The 13,150-nt window shown below is 38.5% G+C and overlaps 1 protein-coding gene across 1 annotated transcript in view; it reads left to right on the forward strand.

Annotated features, from left to right (window-relative positions):
- Positions 1-679: 679 nt before the first annotated feature.
- Positions 680-13,150, forward strand: part of dysf (dysferlin, limb girdle muscular dystrophy 2B (autosomal recessive)) — an 86,608-nt gene continuing 74,137 nt past the window's right edge. The window contains exon 1 of the mRNA XM_084560033.1: positions 680-996. Within this exon, the coding sequence (XP_084416159.1) occupies positions 909-996 (88 nt within the window). The 5' untranslated portion in view covers positions 680-908. The remainder of the gene's footprint in view (positions 997-13,150) is intronic.

Here is a 13,150-nt window from a genome sequence, read left to right on the forward strand (position 1 = left end):
GTAGGAAATGCAAAGACCTGCTTTACTCAGCAAACACAGCTTGAAACGTGGAGCTCAGAAAATATCTGAAACTTGTGAATTTGGACTTACAGAACCTTTTCACTTCGTCAGTTGTGAACATACTAAATACGACCCCATTTCACAACTCACAAACTCTGCCTTTGTGAAAATCTTTACTTGTCCAATATTGCTAGCAATAAAGCAATGGTGAATGTAACTGGTAAATACAATTAAATAATTAACAAAACTAGTGTCTGGAGAGAAAAAAATAAATCTGCATCAGTGAGCACATTTTTGTCCTCCCCACGTGTGTTGGTTTAAGTTGGCGGAGCTCTGGCATGTGTGACCTAATAACAAAGGCCACTGTGTACGTGCCCTTGTTTTCATTCCACTGTGGGGACCAAACTCTTATTGGAGTGTGTATGTTGTGGGGCCATGTTGAACTTGTCCCCACAAGTTTTTTCCATTTTTCTGGGCCACACATTTTGAGGGTTATGACCTTGGTCACAGGGTAAAGGTCACAGCTAGGTTAGGGTTTCGGGTGTGTGTATATTACTGCCTCTTTAAGCCAGTGTGACTGAAGGAACAGTGTGTGGTTGTGTGTGTGCATGACTCAGCTAGTGCACCATGCTAAATGTGTGTGTTGTATAAAGAGAGAGAGAGAGAGAGAGAGGGAGAGAGAGAGTGTATGGAGGGGTGGGCAAGAAAGACAGCTGATAGCTGCAGCTACAGTAGTCGCTCTCTCAGTCCTTATTTGTTCTCTATCGCATTTTCCTCTCTCGCTTTCATTATTATCATGGATATCTTTCATTTTGAAGATATTCTTTGTAAATAGTGACAGCCATATATGGACCACAGTCTGTCTGTTGTTGGGATTTACAAAGCTCGGCTGTATTTGTGTGTGAGCCATGTTGCGTGTGTTTATTCTCTGTGCAGAGGGTCTACAAACTCCAGATGACGACATCAGTGATGCCTACTGCAGTGCCACCTATGAAGGTATGGATAGTACTTATGTTCGGCTAAGGCCAGAAAAAGGCGGTGATTTAAGGATAAAGTACAAACTGTGTGTGTTTGTATTCAATCGGAGCTTCACAATATTCAATACTGATCTCTCTGAACAGCTGAGAGATTATTGCTGGAAAGGCTCCACCGGTTGTGGGGTGGGGCACTGAAAATAAAGTGTGGACAGCAAGAAAGGAGGTGGGAAGGGGGAGAGCTAAAACAGATAATGCAGGTGTTCCTGCTACCATTACTCTAGTCCTATGTGATTGTTTCCCATCAGTGTTAACTGGGCAAATGCTAGATAGCATAGAAATATGCTAAAGTTTAAAAAGGTCAGTATAACACTTGTTACTGTGCATCAGTATGTGTAGTATTCAATTGCCAAACATTTTATTGTGGATGCAAAAGAAATTTTTTTAAGCATGTTTTATCTTGTTTTTATTATGTTGTTGCAGTCTCTGAACGCCTTACATGTTAACAGATACAATTAACTGATCATATAAGATGGTCTGTGTTCAGGTCAATCACATTTTAGATTGGTTCTAATTATCCTATCTGGTTTGGTTATGTTTAGGTCTGATCTGGCTGTGCTTGGGTTTTCCTTGGATTGGATCTGTAAATTTTGGGTTTATGAACAGTACCTTTTGAATCTGGTCCAAAATTTTGGACCTGCAGAGACAATCAATACATGCAGTCTCACAGAGGTGGTAGCTTATAGACTACCCAAGGAAGTTGTTATTTTTCTTGTCTCAGAGATCATTCACAGCCAAAATTAAATTGCCTGCTAATGCCATTAGTATTATATCACCATGCAAACAAAACAAGAAGCCAGTAATTAGATTTCAGTATCCACCAGATAGGTAGATTCTACTGATTTCACAAACTCATAAAACGCGTCCTGAATTGGTTTACACAAAATAAGATCTGACTTGTTTGGATTAGCACTGCAACCCAGCTGGGGGAAGTCATTTGCTTCCATAGTGACATTTTAGGAACACTCAGTGTGTATCTAATCTGGGTTTTGTGTTTTTTTGTCATGAACTCATGATACTATGTCTGTGCACAAAAGTTTCCCTGTGCAATATAGGTCAATGCCTGCAGTATGTGACTAAACACTTACAAACACTTGTGACCTACTGGTTGATAATATGAGTTGATATTAAGTTAGTAAAGTTAGTTGTTCATGCACAAAGCTGCACTGAGTGTATTCTACAAATATTTTACCATATAAGCTGTCATTACACATGAAAATATGTCCATTGTTCTCTTTATCAGGAGAAGTGCCTCTATTATGCCAACTTAAAGAGTCCACTTTGGCTCAAATTTGAAGACTTGCCGGAACATGATGGAATTTCACAAACTATTATTTACACCGATCAGTCACAACATTAAAACCACTGACAGGGGAAATAAATAACACTGACCATCTTGTGACAATGCCATGTTCTGCTGGGAAACTTTCAGACCTGGCATTCATGTGGATATTACTGAGACATGTACCACCCACCTAGACCAGACCAGGCACCCCCAGTCCATAACAATGACACTCCTTGGTGGCAGCTGCCATCCCCAGCAGGATGCAGCCTGACACAGCTACACACAAAAAAATGGTTTAGGAACATGAAGAACAGCACAAGGTATTGACCTGGCCTCCAAATTCACTAGATCCCAAACTGGTCAAGTATCAGTGGGATGATCTACAGAGGCCCCTCCCCTCAACCCATAGAACCCAAAGGCTCCCAATAACAACATTCTGTTGCCAGACACCACAGGACACCCTCAGAGGGCACATTTCCATTCTCTGATGAGTCACAACTATTTTGGAGACCTACACAATATTAGGAATGTGGTCATAATGTTGTGCCTGATTGGTGTATACCCATTGTTCCAAATCATGAACAAACAGGTGTCCTCTAAATGCATTTGCCTGAATCTAATTATATTGGCTGATGAATGATACACTTAAACCTGATTGTGGAATGGTTCTCTATTACTGCTGGGACAAAAACTCCTTTGGCTTCATGATGAATACATCCCTGAATAGCTGTTCAGAATGTACCCTGTAGGTTTTTCCAGCCTGTCCTCTCTGGCTGCCATCAGATATTTATTCTGCTTTAATTCATCTGCTTCTCCTGAAACCCGAACCCCCGTTTCTACTGCGTCTGCTTAAAAACTGCTGCATCACTTCCTTCATTTCAAATTTGATTACACTTAAGGCTGTTGAAGAAGAAAAGCTAGTAGACATGCTGACTGGTTAAATAGATTAGCCCACATGTAACTCTTTACTTTAATCGTTTCTGTTTTTTTAAGGGTTTCATTTGTCAGGTGCTCTGGGTTTCATCACCAAAAAGATGCAGTATAGGATGTTAGGTCCTCATGATATAAATCCTGTGTCAGTTTCTCTGCATTGATATGGGCAGATAATACAACATTATTACGCTACCACCTTACAGAGTCAATGTGAGTGATGTACTAATAATCATTTTCTCTATTTACTGTGGTTAACAGGTGTACATAAATGCAGCAGTGATAATTAAGGTTAATTGATTAGAAAGACTGAACACAAATAAGACAGATACAAGTGTGAAAAAGTTCAGCACCTGTGTTTAGTAAGACACACAAAAACATTTATGTTAATTTTCAGTCACTAGTGTATATTGTCTTTATTTGTCTTTATTTGTAATTGTAGACAATTGTAGACAAATTATGAAGATGGAACATTTCATTTGCATTATCAACATTGTGGAAATGGCAAAAAGTTGTTAAATTAGCTTTAGCCTCAGCTAACAGACAGCCTTTAGTGACTCAAGTGTAATCACGGCATCTTTGTTTTGCAATTCTTGTGCAGTTTTGGAGAAATTGCACATAGCAGGTAGAAGGGAACATAAGATAGTTTGAAAAAGGAGGTCAAAGAGGAAGCCATTCATGTCAAATTGGAAAACCCCTCTCTGAAAAGGAAAGGTAGACTGAGATACAATCTTTTTAAACCCCAACAACCCACTTCTCTTTTAGAACTGAAGAAGCCGCAACAAAATACTGTATCTTCAAGAAACCCTAGAAGTCCAGTTGAACTTGTTTCCGCTTTGTTTTTTGGATATACCACAACCTGGATGACTGAAAACCTCCACAGACATATGACCAAAATGGTTTTTATATAGGCTATTATAAATTGCCTATATCTGGTCACAGTGACAACAGTTAAGTTATGAGTTCTGGGTTTTCCCTAGATGATGCTTAAAGCAGGTCACTCAGGCCTGCTATACAAGTGTCTTCTTTATTCCAGTTTTGTGATCGTGTTCAGATACAGAACAGATACAAGAGCAACAACAAAGTATATAATGAAGAACTCTCTTTTCTCCCCAGACCTTTCTCCAGACCAAATCGACCATTTGTACCTGTTGTACTGTTCGACAGTTAAGTTTCCTGTAAATTAATGTTTATATATATATATATATACATATACACATACACACATTTGCTCCGACACTTGACTTCTTCTTAGTGGATTTCCTTGACTTGATATAAATCATCAGTGCAAACAATTGATAAGAACAAGTACTGTATGTTTTTGTGATTTGCATGTATTGATTCAGACTCCCAGACTGGAAAACACTCTTCTTGTGCTGCTAGCTGGGTTAATAGGGTCATGGTTTCCATGAATACACCAAAGATAATTGGTTATAATGCCTAAAGACTGAGAAATGAGACTAAGTGAAAATCTTTATGATTACTTTGTACAACCTCATTGAACTCTTGTTTTGAACAGTTGCTGAGATCATGTCAATCTTTATTCAGTCGTAATAAGACACACAAGATGTTTGTATTCACTATATACAAATATCAAATAAATGTTGGGATAACCAGATAGGTACATAGAAACTTCCCGTGGGAAATTCGGTGTCCAGTAGCTTCATCAAACAGAAACAGTCATAATACAGTATAATAAAGTTAAAGTCATAATGAAGTTAAAGTTGAATAATAAATTGGAAGTTTAAAATTGGACTTTTAGAGTTTCTTGAAGATGTTTCCTCCAAGTAGCTTCTTCCCTTATAGAAGACTGGTGGGGAGTTTGGGTTTAAATAGAAACCTCTCTGGGTGTTTCTATTTAAGCCCATCTGTGGGTGCCCATCAGAAACTCACATTACTGGTCTGTTACTGAGCAGATACTCACCTGTAGTTGGAGGAGGAAACTGTTATGATCCTGTGTTTCTTCTCCAATTATTTCTTTGATGTGAAAAGTTTGTCTGGAGTCACTCTGTTTAAAACTGATTGTGCTCTGGCAAAGATCTATCAGGCCACTAAAATTAGCGCAGATGCGTTTTGTTTACATCAAAATGGCTACCGTCTGAGAAACAAGCTTTTTATATTCTGCTATCGTGTCTGTTGTAAGAAGACATTGACAGCAAAATAACTTTAAAGTACAAACAATTGAAAGCAATTAAGGCATTTGTTGGGAATGTCTTAATGTCACCTTCTTCATTGCTCTGATTGGTTGTAGGACTATTTAATTACATGCAGAGGTATTTTTTCCAGTACATCAGTTGACATGCCCCATAATGAGATTCAAATAGGAGCCATTTATTTACAATGTGTCAAGAGATTACTAACAATTATTTACAACAGGAAAAAAAATAATCCTAATAACAAAACCAATAAATCCAATTCTTGCGATGTATAAACCCTTTCAAAACTGGTGTCTTAATAGGAAGTTTTAATTCATTGTCACCTAACACAAGAGTGTGTGTGTATCCTGCTTTATGTCTACAGGTGGCACTGTTTCATTGTTCATATATTGGCATTTATGTTTTTGGCTGCAGCGAGTTTGTGACCTTATTGCTGTCTCCCCATTGGCTCAGTCAGAGGGGATAACTGTTTTTTTTGCATAAATGGAAAATAAATGTAATGTTTTAGTAACAGTTTTTTTTTTTTTTTCAAAAACTGTTACATTACCTATTCCAAAACCAGTCTTGTTAAGTTTCACTGAAGCCTTACTACCGTGGGACTATGTCAAACCAGGCGTCACTGATAATTTTGACCAAATTCTGGACATTGAGTTTATCAGTAAAAATACAGTGTTTGAAGGAAATCAGAATTGTAGTTTTTTTCTATGACAATGAAATTAAAAAAAAAAATCTTTAGCTTCACTGGTATGTTGCCAGTTTACTGAAAACAGATGGAAAACAAAGTAAGACAGAGGGATTAAAGGAGAGACAGGGGTGGAGGAGGATACGAAGATAATGTGCTGGCAAACATTTGGTCAAGAGAGGGAAACAACCGGGAGACAAGAGAGGAAAAGAGCACAGGAAATGTTGAGATTTCCTCTGGATGTGAGGTGTGTGTTCCAGACATGCTCGCCAATTGCCGTCTTTCCCAACCAGAGGGAGTTGGACTAAACCAGCTTTGGTTAGGACACATCTCCACTTGGGGAAAAAGGAGATTTTATTTTGTAGTTTCCAACCCAGACAGACGCCGTGAGATAAAACGGGAAAATAGTCTGTGGATGATTAGCATCAATTCTGCCAAATAAGGACTGTAGTTACTTCTGAAAAAGAATTGTGGATACTTTTTTCACCAAACCGTGTTTTACCCGACACCTTTTTCTACTTTTTTTTGCCACCTATTAGTCTTTGTTAGCATTTGTGGTCATCCTCGCATGGTCATGTAACTGGCTGTTCCTTCAGTGCTGGATCCCTTTCAACTGGTGAATCAAATCACCTTTCAGCCCATGAGATCTAATTCTGCCCTCTCTGAGCTCCTATAGCCTCGCAGGTTTCAGGATTCTGCTACAGTTTCAGCCATGTTACGTTGCATTCTTCAGCGAGCCAACAACTTGAGACACTCTGACCCTCTGGCCAGTGTCACCTTCAGAGGTAAGAGGATACAGGTGGCTTGTAGTGTGGTGAAAAGAAGCTACTGATCAGTAAAACCAGACATTTAAAGTGCCCCTGAAACATTTCAAGTTTCAGGTGCATCAAGTGCAGACCCTGAGACGACTTATTATTGGGCCACATTGGGTGAAGTGAAAATAAGTTATGAATGCATTTTAGGTGATGCTGTATGTGTTTCAAACATCTGTAGATTCAGGCATTGTTTAATTTTTTTATTTTTTATGAAAAAAATGTAAGAACGGGCCAATCAGGTTTATCAGCATTCATCTCACATTGAAGACTTTATTTTTGTGACTTCAATTTGAATTCAAACTTAAATTACACTAATTACAATGCAACTGGAAAAACAAGGAAGGATGAAATGAGCATGATGTGCATACACTTAGGGCATCTGGTTGGGCTTAGCTAGGAGTCAGTCTGTAAGCTGTCAGTAATATTGTCAGTGCCACATTTACTAATGTTATGCTAAACTAATATAACCAATTTTAGCTCAACATTATTTGTTTTTATTCATCTTCTTTTTACCACCTTTTCTGATTTTGTTGATCAACAATAGAAAGTTTAAACTAATGTTAGCGTGCCTTTCTTTGAGCAGTCCAGTTGTGGTGACAGCTTCTGATCAGACTTTCCAAAATAATTTTATTAATTTTAATACTTACACAAACAATTTCAAGGGGGTGCACAAATCATAGATGGCGCCAAAGGTGAGGTCAGCGTGAGGTCACCAAGGTCTACATCGCTAAGGCTAACATCTCTAAGGCTAACATTGCTAAGGCTAATGTCGTTAATTACAGCATGTGGTGGTGCTCCCACAGAAGAAAAATATATTTACACATTTATTTTTAACGGCAATGTGAAAAGTTAACCTGATTCCTTGCCTCTGCGTGATAGGCTTGATGTGCTTGAGCTAAGTTAATTTTTTAAACCAATGACGTCACCAACAACACCAATGAGTGCTTGAGCAAGACTTCAGTGGAGACTCACACATGAAGTGTGAACATAGAATTAGAGAGAAAGTAAGTTGGACCGTAAACCTCTGGTTTACTGCGGGGACACTAATTGGCACTAGGTGATGGGGACGTCTGTTTTTCCGTCTGTTTGTTCTTTTGCTTTCCACGAGTGTCTGCCTCCTTAATGAGGTGGACTCTGTTCTTAACTTCCTGCCTTTGTCCCAACACAGTTTCCTGGTGTCATCATCATCACACATGCTCGTATCACCCCTCTTAAATGTTAAGCAAACCTAACCTGAACTGGAGAATTAAGTCTTGAGTGAGGGCAAGTGCCACTTTCTTTTGGGTTCTTGAATTAAAACATGGTACCTTAGAATGACTTGTCACAATTACTCTGCTACTCTTTGCCCTTTTCCTTTTCATTCATAGAAAATGATTCAGCAACTAAAAGCAGAAGCAGATGAAGTAGTAAAGTATTTTTTACTTCATAGCAAAATGTCTTGAATACCTTTCACATCACAGGCCAGTTTTTCAGAGAGCTTTGTGACCTGCATCAACGCTAGGAATTCAGAGCAGAGAAAGAGAGAGAGAGGGCATTTCCTCCCTTCCAGATACCATGTCCATTTATAGAAATTAGGGATGGTGATAACTGAGAAGCAAGGAAGCACATGGGAGGAGAGAGGAACGTTCCAAAGCATTTGCTTTGTGAAGTGAATTTATTTGGATTGAAGTACACACAGGAGTGATAGATGATGAACTGAAATACACTTCTATCATTTGTGCTTCGGCTTTTCTGCAACAATGTCACTTTTGTTTTTGTTGGAATAGTATCTGAGAGGCATTATACAGTGTATTATGGTGAATTCTACAAGTAGTTTTTATCACTTGCTTCCCTGCTGAGCCAACTGTTCATGAGATGTAACAACCGCTGATACATACTGTACATACATACATACACTGTTTCCTTGCTTTTCTTTTTACATCTATGTCATGTTTATGTACATGTGCATATGTGATTAAGAATGACAGCCTGTGTTTGTTTGCTAAAGGCAGGATTTCCGGCCAACGCGTTGTTATTGGAACAATAAGTGTTGTTCTCCATCAAAACCAGAAATAAAAGCTGGCAACCCCATACTTCATCCCTGTCCTGAGCTAATTATAGCCAGGACACACACAAACAGACCTCTCTTGTATTATCTTATAACTGTGAGAAGTTTCTTGTAGTTCAAGATGCAACAATACAAAGGTGAGGTACTGGAAAATCCAATCTTATCGGGATAATTACTAGATTTCTGCTTCTGCATCGGTTCTACACTGTAGAAGGATGTAGGTAGGCCATAGCTCTGTACCTACGCTGTAGCCTGAAGTGCATGTCCACAGAAATGTACAGTAACTATGCCGGCCGCTACAGCTGTAGCTGGTCCAAAATGCTTTTCCTTGTTCATGTCTTCTCAGTGGTAGGACAAGCACTGAAAATTCCCCTCAATTCAAAACTCTCCATTGCACCATCTACTCTGATGTCTTGTCTCTTTTAAGTTTCGGTGATTTCACTATAAGTAACTGTTCAACATTTATTAGATGCAACTTCAACGTGAGCCACTTTGTTTCAATCGTCATGGTCTGAAATGCACAGAGAAACTCAACAGAACATAAAAAATTGCTAGCTTATGGTAGGAGCAAGCACTTCATCCTCTTTATTTAAAGGAAAATTCCATCAGTGCCACTGCTCCACCTGTGTTCACCCAACGTTCAACGGTGAACGTGGTGGTGGGAACCAAAGTCTCTGGCTTGGAACGGCTCAGTTGTTTATTTCCCACCCCAAATGTTTCCAAGTACAACAAGAAGAACAACAACTGATTGTTTTAATAGTGTCACCTCAAAGAGATTTGTTCATTCTTAGTACCCGCCCACTTCCTCTTCTTGTTCTTGTTGGCTGCTATCACTGTTAAGTATGTTGATGGCATGATTTACATTCAGATTTTAGCTTCATGCTATTCCACTGACTGACAATTTGTGACAGTAATAAAACCAATAATCGTATCAATGTGTCAATAAAGACAATGAAGAAGACTACTAGGGATCATTCTGGAAGCTAACAATCTACAATTTAAATTACTTTAAAGAAGTTTGATTGCAAATATTTCCCGTATTTTCCATTATTTAATGACACCCCAGACCATTTTTTTTCAAATTGTTGCAAACATTTGAGATACTGTAGTAAATATATATGAGTGGGAAGCAGCTGAAATGCTATTATTATTCTCCAGCTAATAGACAACAAATGCAGCAACACACACCAACAGGTCTACATGTACGCACAAACACACACACAGTACAGGTCTAAAGTTAGGTTTCCCGTACGTATTTCACAGCACTGTTGGCCACCGGCTGTTCTATTTTCAGCTTATGACAGATAATGTGCCAAGCTGAACCAGGAAGTCAACACTGTGCCACTTCCTGTTTCTGTGATCCAAACTGAGATACCAGCCTGTGAAAGATTTTACATGGTTAACACACAAACACACACATAAATTAATGTAACCTCTCGACCTTTCTTGGGAAGGGTGGAGATGTTTTTTAAGGACAGGAATACACTTAACGTGGGTATTTATGTGTGTGGACAACTTGAATGTGTGTATTAGTGTGTGTTCAAACTGGGTGGTGACTGTGGAAATAACAGGAAGACAAACAACCTTACTCAGGGTGAGAAAATGTTGTGTGTGTGTTTGTACATTGCAATTACCTGAATTGTGAAACATGAATTATGTTAAAACCTAGTTCACATTGTGTGCGTGTAATCAGTGGATGGATGGCATTATAGTTGTGTCCTGATTGCTGGCCAACTGGAGCCAAATGTCTAAATTCCTTTGTTTCTTTTTGGCTCAATTGTTGTTTCTAAAGTCAGTGTAAACTAAACAGATTATTTGTAAAGTGCAAAGGTAAAGGATTCCTTAGTGGAAATGCCATAAAATTACCTTTTTGTTTTGGAATAGTTGGTGTATCAACTTTCTCTTCTGCAGTAGTTTACTGGTGGTAACTAGAGAATTAGTGCATACTAGGGGTTGTACCGGCTAGTCGACTAGTAGGTACGACTAGTCGGTACTAGTCACTAAAGATGAAGCCCATTCTACTGTGACATGCATGTAAATCAGTCCTGAATATAACAAAAGTTCTACTAGAATTCACACTCATCTAAAAAGACATCCGCTACCACTAGCAGAGGAATGGTCCAAATCCTCTCAACGGCAGTCAGTTCACGACTTCACCAAACGTCCTGCAGTAACGGAGGGAATAAGGCTCCACATCAATAATTTACTGGTGATTTTCATTGTCTAAAGATTTCTGCACTGCAGACATGAATAGCCTATATAAATTGGCCCCATAAATAGCATTTAATAGTATTTAACAGCGTGTTGTAAGATAGGATAATGTAGCCGAGAAAAAAAAAATGCAGTATGTCTAATAACTTTAGACAATGAAATTCACCAACAAAATGTTGATATGGAGCCTTATTCTGTCTGTGTTCAAGCTTTAATTACTCTACAGAAAAGCCTCCGTAGCTTCCTTTGTGTGAGATGCTACAATATGTATTCAGGTCCAGAACATAAATTTCATTGTTGCAAAGCATTACTTTCTACTGTGTTTTTATGTGTGATGTCATCGACTAGTCGAAGTCGATTTGACTTCCATCACATATTAGTCGACTTTAAAAAATCCAAAGTTGTTAAACCCCAGTGCATACAACACAGTGTATTTTTTTTTTTTTTCATATTTTAATTACAATTAGATGAACACCCCGTATTTTTTCAATGTAGTTGGTGGAGGTCAGCATTTTAATTATGCAATGCTTGCTAATTAGCAGTTGTTGGCAAAGACTTCTCTATAAATTCAGTTAATTCAAACTTGGTCTGAACTGTCATTTGACTCAATTGAACCGTCCCTTCAGTCAAATGACAGAGAAAACACCGCCATTTGACTCAAGTGATCATTTGTCAACCCCCACCCCATGTTAGAGTCTTTAACTTCCAGAAAGGATCTAAATAAATAGGTCTTTTCAATTTTTTTTGACAAAGTCAGAAAAATATATTTTCCATAATCCAATATCCTCTGACAGTTCCAGGGCACATGATCTAATGTTGTTGGTACAAGCCCACAACAATCACATGAAGGGTTTATGCCTGAAAATATTTACCTGACCTGCTGTCTAAAGCAATGCAGACCATGTACTAGCCTGAGTTATAAAAGACAGCAAAGACTTAAGAGCTACGAATTCACAGATCACCCTGCCAAGCAGATTTCAAAACCATAGTTTCTGTGCATGTCAATTTATTGTATAGTTTCATTCTTATACCTCCTTTGCTGTGTGGGTCTTTCAGATATATCACTGCGACTGGTTTGAACAGTTGCATTAGGGCATAACGGAGTATCTTTTTTTGTTTGTCACTTTTAGATTGTGTTCAGTGGTCACTCAGGGTTAGGGTTAGGTTTAGGGTTAGGGTGGAAATCATGGATATCAACCAGTATCATAAAATTAAACAATAGTCATTGTCTCAGTTTCCTCTCATCTGGAAAGAACATCTGTGTTTGCGTCTGAATCAATTCCTGATTTTCACTGAGACCAAACAGAAATGATAATAATTGTCCCCAGTTTGATAACTAATAGCTCTATAGTAGCTGATGATATGTTCTGGCCTGTCTCACCCCTCATTTCTTGTCAGCCATCCGACTGAGAGGAAATCAGAGATTAGAACGTCATGCTGCAGGAAACCACAGGGCAATAATGTGACCACATATTTATGCTACTGTGTGTTTGTGTGAACTTGTTCAGCTGTATTTTAAGGACTGGTTTGTGTTTTAGGCTTTGTAAGCGAGGACATTTAATAAAAGTGTGGACTTTTTGGCCAGTCCTCTTTTTTTTTTTTTTTTTACAATCCTTCGCAGTGCTGTGTGAGGTTTATGGTTTATTGTTTTGGTAGGGATTAGGCTAGGACATGGAGTGCATGATATCCACGAATGTCCACACAATATGATGTTTATTGACTCATTATTGGTCTCAGAATAATCTCAAAGATAATCAGATTGGGGTGAGGAGGCACTGTTATCATTAATACAATTATAATTATTGACATACGCATTTACTAGAAGACTAAATCTTATTAGCATCTTACATAACGATTGCTCCCATAGATTTTGCCATTAACTTCCTAGGAAGCAGGTATTAGCTAGCTACTATACCTAACCTGCTGGCTACTTAACTGGAGTTAACAAGAGTTTGATCAGATTATTAAAAGGGTTTGTGCAAGCTTGGTT

This window comes from Chelon labrosus (genome assembly GCF_963514085.1).
Source record: "Chelon labrosus genome assembly, chromosome: 1".
NCBI lineage: Eukaryota > Metazoa > Chordata > Actinopteri > Mugiliformes > Mugilidae > Chelon > Chelon labrosus.